General features: G+C 32.7%; 1 protein-coding gene across 1 annotated transcript; it reads right to left on the bottom strand.

Moving 5' to 3' along the window:
- Positions 1 to 1,133: 1,133 nt before the first annotated feature.
- On the bottom strand, positions 1,134 to 8,190 carry LOC123710769 (sodium- and chloride-dependent GABA transporter ine-like). The gene is made up of 4 exons (XM_045662945.1): positions 7,638 to 8,190; positions 4,067 to 4,260; positions 1,743 to 1,877; positions 1,134 to 1,351 (listed from the first exon to the last, which is right to left on the bottom strand). The coding sequence occupies exons 1-4, from the start codon at positions 8,045 to 8,047 to the stop codon at positions 1,134 to 1,136; spliced, it is 957 nt and encodes a 318-aa protein (XP_045518901.1). The 5' UTR covers positions 8,048 to 8,190.
- Between the last annotated feature and the right edge of the window lie 554 nt (positions 8,191 to 8,744).

Below are 8,744 nucleotides of genomic sequence, written 5' to 3'. Positions count from 1 at the left end.
TATCATGTCAGGGAATCCGTCTTGAATTGATGTTACAACGACTTCTACGATTGCAAACTGAAAATCACGATTAAATCATTAGATTTTTCTATTTTGTTAAAAAAACTTTCCAATGTACAATATAGTAAAAATAATCACCTGGCTATTTAGTCCCAGACAAAGGAACATAAAGAAAAATAACACTGCCCATAATTGGGATGCAGGCATTTTTGCAATTGCTTGTGGATAAACGACAAAAAGAAGCCCAGGACCTGGAACAAACGTGGATACATTATTTACTTAACGTACACCTACATAAGCGTTGATAATATATTAATGATTTTAATAGGTAAAAAGGTCAAGATTTGTCATTACTATTCAAATTGAGATATTATCATTAAATACTTACTATCTGCAATAACGTCTTTTACACTCGTGTTTTGTTCAGTCGCAATATTTCCTATTGTTGCAAATGTGAAAATTCCTACTATCAGACTGGTCACTGCGTTGATTAGTGAGACTGCCAAGGTGTCATGGAGAAAATTATTGTCAAAGCGATTGTATGACGCAAACATAATCATTGATCCGAAAGCAATGCCGATAGAGTTGAAAATTTGTGAAGCTGCATTTACCCATGGCCGCGATTGTTTCAATAATTCCCAATCTGGTTTAAAAAAGAATCTTAAACCTTCATCTGCTCCATCTAGAGTCAATGACCTTCCAAGAAATACTATAATAAGTAGGAACGGAAGAGTAGTCGTTATGTATCTAACTTTAGCGGATGACTTTATGCTTTTCCAAAGTGCAAAGTAGACGAGCAACCAAGCACACACCAAACAAGCTGCCAGCTCCCACCGCATACCCCCCGGAAACTCAATGCCGTCACTCATACTTAATACTTTTTTCCTGAAAATAAAACATTTGATAAATAATAGTACCTTTGTTTTACTAATCATCTATTTATTATATGTACGTATTATGTTATTTATATTTGCACTCTAATTGTACATATTTGGTAAGTTGTTAAACGTTACAGGAGTATCGTTTTTATATTTTATCGATAGGCCGCATCACACTTGCATTGCAATGGGCATTGCAGGCTAGTTTTGTTTAAAAACGCTACGTTTTCTTATCAATATTATCTAAATCAAACCTTACTCGAAAAATTGTTCTGTAGGTGTCTGCGATCCATTAGGTTTTGTAATGTTATGATTTGGGATCCAGCAAGAAGGCGTATTCCATCGATTGGAGCACGTCGCCCAGGGGACTTCTGATTTAAATGATGTAAAGAAGTAATAAATAGCCCATGCGATGATCACTGCGTAGTATGTAGACATTAAAAACGAGATGACAACACTTGCAAGTCCGGCCCCTAGAAGGAAGTGAGCCGATATTAGTAATAGGTATATGTATTTTGGCGCTTAAGAAGCAGGTGAGTCATAAAAAAGAAATGTGCTCTAATAAAATTTCTCATTCTCTCAATTCATTTAAAAGTAGTTTTAACATTAATTTTATCATTCATTATTATTCTAATTATCTAAATAAAGTTATGGAATTAAATCTCAAATACAATACCGTAATGCGAGTGAAATGATAAAAATCCTAATGGTAATCCATAATAAAATGATATTACAGGCGTATTTGATATAATTTTAAAGTTTTTATTTTCATAATACACTACTACAAACAATAGATAGCAAGCGTTCATAATAGGCAAATGTTCGCCCTTGAATTTGTTATAAGCGATATTTATTTTAAAATACCTTTCAACAATGGACATATTTGAGAGAGCGCGCCGATGGGGCCATGGGCTGTGTACTGGCCTATAGCTAATTCCATAAAAAGCATAGGCACGCCACATACCAGAAGTATTATGAAGTAAGGAATCAGGAACGCACCTGTGAATATACATAGTCATTCTTTTAATTAGTGGTCATACTGGTTGTGGCACCGTCGCGTCGTGACACGACATAAGATATAAAATACATTATTATAACAACATAAACGTAGTTAAAATCATAGCCCTAAAGTACAGGCAGAGCCCAGTTTCTAAGGGTTAACACTCACGCTACACACGCTAAAGTTTTATAACTAAACCAATTTGATGATTTATCATATGGTTAAGCACTATTTGTTTACCCGAATGTAATGGGTGCTGTGGGTGCGTCATTAGTAGATACAATATCTAAATTGACCCGGAGAATTTACACAATTAACCCGATCATTACTGTATCAGTTTAAGTACTTGAGGTAAAGTAGGTTTGCAGATTCCTCTCGAGTTATCTTCTCCAAGGTAGTTAACCTGAGTAATCATTAAATTTAACTATGAAAATTCGATCGTTTGATGCGTGATAAGTATTAATTCCTTGAAATGTAAAACTTTCAAAATTTTAATTACCCTTCGCCTAAAGAAACCATACTAAATCAAAACCATTATAATACTTTAAGTGCTATCAACATCGTTTCGTTTTTGCATTCATTAACCTACCGATTTCAAGCCTCGTAACCCCCACGAATCAGAATACAAATTAGGCATTTGCTAGAAAATATAATATTTAAACCATCTGAGCCACAGAGGAACTACTGAGCAATCTTTAAATTAAAACGTCATATTTTCAAACGGCAATTATGTATATCACTTACAAATATGTGCCTAGCCTGAATTTAGATTTTACAATTCTGTTCGACAAATACCTATCTAATCGTTACCTTAATTTTGCGATAAAGTACATTTATCACAGAATTGTTGTATCAGGTAATAATTTTTATGTTATTAAACAAAGAAACTCATCCTATGCTTTCGTTAGAAGATTAAACGGAATGTATTTTAAAATGTTTGATAGTAGTTAATTTAAAACATACTTTGGATCCTATGTTAAATCAATTTTTGTAGTACTAAGTGAGTTCATATATACATATTATTGTTTGTTTATTATAGTTGGTTTTATTTTATGACTTCTTAGATATTACTAGAAGTGATTTATATATAAAGAACATAAAGTATTACTTATCGTATCAGATATCGTGGTTACTTTATGCTGGTTGCATTTTATTCTACTTATATATAGGTACAATCAACAAATAAAGTGCATTTGTGGCAGTAAATATCTCAGCCAATTTTCCCCGAACCAGTCAACAAATAAAGTGCATTTGTGGCAGTGAATATCTCAGCCAATTTTCCCCGAACCAGTCAACAAATTTTACTGCGAAAAAAACTAATGGTACAGGTACAGCTGTTTATTTTGCTGACTATACTAGTTCATATTGTATGTACATGTATGTACATTTAAATAAATAACAGCAATATATCATTCGATATCTTGAAAGGACGCGTGAGCAGCATGCATCGTGTCGTATCAGTTTACAATACACATCAAACGTAATTTACACCAACTGATGTGGAATACAAAGACACCACGAGATCAGTCTATTTTTCTTATTGACTAAGTTAAGTCGTGAACGATTATTTAGCTTTAGTTAACGTTTTATTACATTTGCAAATTATTTATACTCAAAATATTTACATGTCGAATGTTAAACCTCGTTCTTCGAATTTTTTTTATGTCCATTAAAAAGTAAAGGTAGAAAAGTTTTTGTAGCGTTGTGTTCATAATGTTGGCGGCAGTTTCTCGTTCGATGAATTCTAATAATCTATAATTTACATTAAATTTGGGGATATTGTCTAATTAAAATAAAAGGTAACTTTGATGTCGATTAAAAATATGAGTATTTTAAACCTTATCTTTGTTTATTTTTTTAAATCGATAATAGTATATCGATTCTCCACTTTTAACGGTTTGGTCTCTTGGTACTTCCTATATACATACATATGTATGTATACCTATAAAAAATAATTCTTAAAAGACCGGCAATGCACTTGCGAGCCTTCCGGCAATGTCAGTGTTCATGGACGGCTGTATCAGGTGAGCTTCCTGCCCGTTTCCTCCATAGAAAAATTTAGGTATTTAGTTTAGAGTAAACATGCAAATATGCACAGAATGGGCCTTTGAGACCTTGACAATGATTTATTTTAGTTATCCATAGCGATCCATACTATAGCGATTCATAGATGGTAAGTGGTACATACCTCCACCACTTTTGTAACATAAATATGGAAATCGCCAAACGTTGCCAAGTCCGACGGAGTAGCCAACACATGCCAGCACAAATTGTATTTTGTTTGCCCAAAAAGGTCTTCGCGGCTTCAGGTGTACCGTTTCAGCATCTTCTTCTTCCTCTCCACAGTCACTGTCGTGTGATGCGGTGTCTTCATCGGGTGGCCTGAAAAATAAGACTTTAGTTATTTACACAGTTTTTACAATATATTTAACCTACATAGTAATAATATTAAAAAATATATAAATAGAAAATTACTACGACTATGCCAAGGTTTTGCTGAATCCGAACGACAAGTTGATGCAAATTCTAATTATTGCCTTTTATAAGAAAAAATCTGTAATTAATATAAGCACAAGTTACGACAATTGTTTTACCTGTTTGTTCCTCTGTTATATATAAACTACTTAACAGAATTATATCTAGTTGTCAATGTCACTGCTTTACTTGGCTATTCATATATACATATTTGTTTTTAAGTACCAGATAGCGGAAAAGATGTTATAGTTGTTACACTCGTGTAACATGACAAGTGTAACTTAGTATAGAAAAAAAACCAATGTCCAATTATTATTAGAAAAGTAAATTAAAACAATATTAATATTTTTGTAATTATATGTTAATATCAATATAGTCAAGAAAAATAAAATAGTAACACAAAAAAGTAAAAGAGATATACACGTATCTATGTATGTGCCTACTTTAATTTACCATATTATATCAATGTCCTTAACCTGTCCTACACACTTCTTAACTATTTTTTTATGAGTTAAGATTTTTTACAAGACATTATAGTATAGACGTCTGTTAAACAAGATTACTTGTCTAATTAAGCAAACTAATAAATACAGATGGATAAACCTCGGATAAAGGAAAGGTCATACAGCTCAAAGGATTTGTAAAAAGCCAGGCATAAGTAAATAACGTCATAATGCTTTCAACAAAAGCCAGATTATTACCCTATTAAATAACATAAGCTATAAAACTAATAAATTGAATTCAATGCAATTTATTTGTTGATGACATGTTAGGCAGATACCATATCATAAAAATATTATTTATATGAAAAGACCACTTGAAATAATCAATCAAAAATATTATATATATATATATGTAAGAGCCAAGACCGCGCAATTTGCTCACTCAGGCTTTCTTAGTTTTACAAGCAAGGCGATTGCCTAAATCGCCCGAGAATATAGCTAAACGCAGGCACTCTCTTCAGCATAATAAGCATAACATTTCATTTAGGATAAATGTAATATATTGTTATACGTGAAAGGTCCATATAGAATGAAAAAGTATTCACGGTTATTTAAAGCATCCCATTGACCCAGGAACTGGGCACTATTATTATCACTTTTTATAATATAGACGAAATGACAATTCTTTTCAATAGTGGAATCTCTATAACTCGAACCTCGATTCCCGTCCGCTGCACCCTTAAATATCTCGAATTATTTAGACGTTAACTAGATTCTTTTTGCATTTCCCTTGACATTCGAGTTATAGATATTTCACTGTACACACACACACACATATATATATATATATATAATAAAATTATGAAACTTTTTCAAACGTAGTTATCATTTAGAAAATCGCCTCACTGGTCCTTAACTACGTTTTAAAAAGCTTTACAATTTTACGTTAAAACTAAATAATTATAAATATGGCGATCGCATTCGCTTGCAACCCGTGAAAATGTAAATAATAAAATTAGATACCTATCTAATTAACGTGTTGTTTTATGTGACTTACAGTGTAAATGTTCACGTCTCTTGTGGTCTTAATTGTCATGGGAAAAACCAGAATTTACTTAAATTAAGTTATCTAATTTATAAAAATAAACCTTTACAGAAAATGCATACTTATTGAGTAAAAATTAGTCATAGATATACCAAGAAGAACTTTGGCGAAATGATAAAAAATCTAATAACTTATCAGCCAGCCAATTATTGTTTCCGGTATGAGGTGTTCGCCTCAATATTAACGTCGTTAACCATCCAGTACAAGAAGTACTTTATTTTATTTATTAATTATGAATATATATATTATACCTGCAGTACATATACAAATCGATAATCAAATAATTTTTATAATTAAAAAATGGATTTATACCATGACCAGCCGGAAACAGGATATAATGTACCAGTTAAAACTGTCATTGTTCTTCATACTAGTAATAAAACCATAATTCAAATTTCAAGAAATAAAGACTTTGTCTGATAACGTATAATACCTATTTGCGAGTAAATAAACATTTGAAGAGAGTTTAAAAATGAACAGTATAATCCTTAGATGTCAAGTCGTAAGTACGTAAACGTTTTTATAATCATTATCAAATAGACTGTGATAAGAATACCGAATGCGATCAATCGCTGTAACTATGGTGTGTATGAAAACTGAAGGGCGACGTTGCGTTGCAGCCTTATCTTAGCGAGAATTGACCTTCAAGGTGACAAAAACATTCCCTAATATTTCTCAAATATAATTTTACTATTGAGGTTTAAAATTCGTTTGTGATCAGTAACATATAAGTTGACATGGTAATTCTCTATGCATTTTGTGAACAGTGCAAAATGTAATCCCACTATCAAAGTTATCTTGCGCTTTAAGATTACGGAATGCTTACGTCGGTGATAATAGACATAATAAAACATTTTGGAAATCCATAGTAAATCCCAATCCCAAGCATTTATTTTTATTTAGATGTCAATCTACATCTAAATAAAAATAAATGCTAGATATTGCAAATTTGGTAGAGCCGCGTTTTTATGCAAGACTATATGTGCCGACCTTGTGACATTTGTTTATGTCTAGAAAACTTAAATGAACCTAATTTAGATTTTAATGTTTACTTCTTATATAGTATGCGAGACTTTTTGTATTGTTTTTGTAAATGTACAATATATATTACGACCGAAATGTATTATTATAGCACTAAGCATTTATTTCATAATATACTGAGAGCAAAAATAACCGAAAATATATTTTTCGTATCGTCAATGTTTTTATTCTTCTTTAGCGAACTTTCATCAACAAATTTTTTTTTAGTAGCTCTACTTTTATTTATTTTTATACATAATAACTAAGAGTAAAATACTACAATAACCCTTATTCTTTGTAAAGGTTATTTTCTGTCAACCTGAATATTGTAAGTATAATAGGGAATATTTTGTTTATAAAAAGAATTGGTATAATTAATAAGACAAGCTAAGAAGTTACAGGTCGAATTCATATGAAGGGTTCTTTTGGATGAAGTTTTTATAGACTTTACAAAAAGATTTTTAATTTAGAAATTTTCCCTAAAAGATCTCAACGGGTTTAGTTAAATTACAACATGTTATAATTGGACGAACAATATAGTATGGTTTTAGTATTGAATATATATACCAGAAAATATAACTTGAACGTGAATAGAATTATTGTTAAATCTAAAACTAAACCGGGGAACTACACAGAAATGTCGCTAAAGCAGTGTTTAGTTCAATAGAATAATGGGTTCTTAAAGGAAGTGACATCCGTTCCCATATTATACTCACGTAGGAGGACGAACGAGATGAAACAATTCGGTAGGAGAAGTTGGGACGCGTCGTATGACCATTTTCCGGCCATCCGTGCACCCCATCCCAATAGATGCAAGGGAGCGAACAGAAGGAGCATAGTGGTTTGTGCTGGACTCTGAGCCATCTGGGTAAGCGATCACATGTTCATAAGGACGCAGACTCCTCGAGGAGGCTGCACCAGACGCAGCATTTACATCTCGTATACGGTGAGTATCGGTATAACTTTTCACCTTGCGCATTTGGCCAGATGGCGTTACGGTCGGAGTCGGTGATTGTAAATACAACAGTTTTGAATTTTCCAAATCTGAACCATCGTAATGATCCACGTGGACGGCCGGAGTTGGCGAGGTGGCTTCCTCTGAGATATCTTCTACGTCTTTGCTCATGTTATCACGTCACAGGGTCATTACGCGGTGATCGACGCCGCGTTTGCCACTGGCAACCCGCGACTTATGAGTAATTTACCGACTCAGCGAGCGAGATCGGGTTAGGTGGCCGACCGACTGGTTTGTCATCGTCAATCGCGACAATTCGTAAACACAATGTGATTCTGTTATATTGCGGAGTGGGGCGAGTACAGGAAGAGGTGGGGGGCGGGTCGAGGGCTACGCATGCGCCATGATGACCGCGATACGCTACTTGCGCCCGCGCAACTTGTGATTAGGCGTTGTACAAAATCAAAATCTTTGTATCTACATATAAGATACCATCATCCTGGCTTACTTGAATAATGATTTAAATAATCGGAAGTAAATTATATGCTTTATATCTGCCAGTTCCCATATCGGTAATATTATTTATTGACATATACTCTTAGAGAGTAGAACTTTATATAGTAAATCGTAGGTATATAGATTAATTTTGATTGTGAATGTCGTATTATAATAATTAGTTATAATAATATATCATGTATCAATTTAATGCAAATAATAAAGAACGTAGCGATAATTCAAATCCTGATTTTTTTAATGTACAAAACAACTTTGAAAATCGAATACCTATTTTAATCATAGTATAGAATTGACTTAATATTAAACTTAATTACAAAATAAAATTAATTATCTTCAAGGATATATAATTTCA

Source organism: Pieris brassicae, chromosome 6, assembly GCF_905147105.1.
Source record: "Pieris brassicae chromosome 6, ilPieBrab1.1, whole genome shotgun sequence".
Lineage (NCBI taxonomy): Eukaryota > Metazoa > Arthropoda > Insecta > Lepidoptera > Pieridae > Pieris > Pieris brassicae.
This window is presented reverse-complemented; position numbering and strand designations above follow the sequence as displayed.

Coding starts and splice junctions, on each gene's coding strand:
- LOC123710769 (XM_045662945.1), bottom strand. CDS start 8,047: ATGAGCAAAGACGTAGAAGATATCTCAGAGGAAGCCACCTCGCCAACT. Junction 1,878..4,066: donor ATGTTACAAAAGTGGTGGAG/GTATGTACCACT, acceptor GTATATTCACAG/GTGCGTTCCTGATTCCTTAC. Junction 1,352..1,742: donor AATATGTCCATTGTTGAAAG/GTATTTTAAAAT, acceptor ACTTCCTTCTAG/GGGCCGGACTTGCAAGTGTT.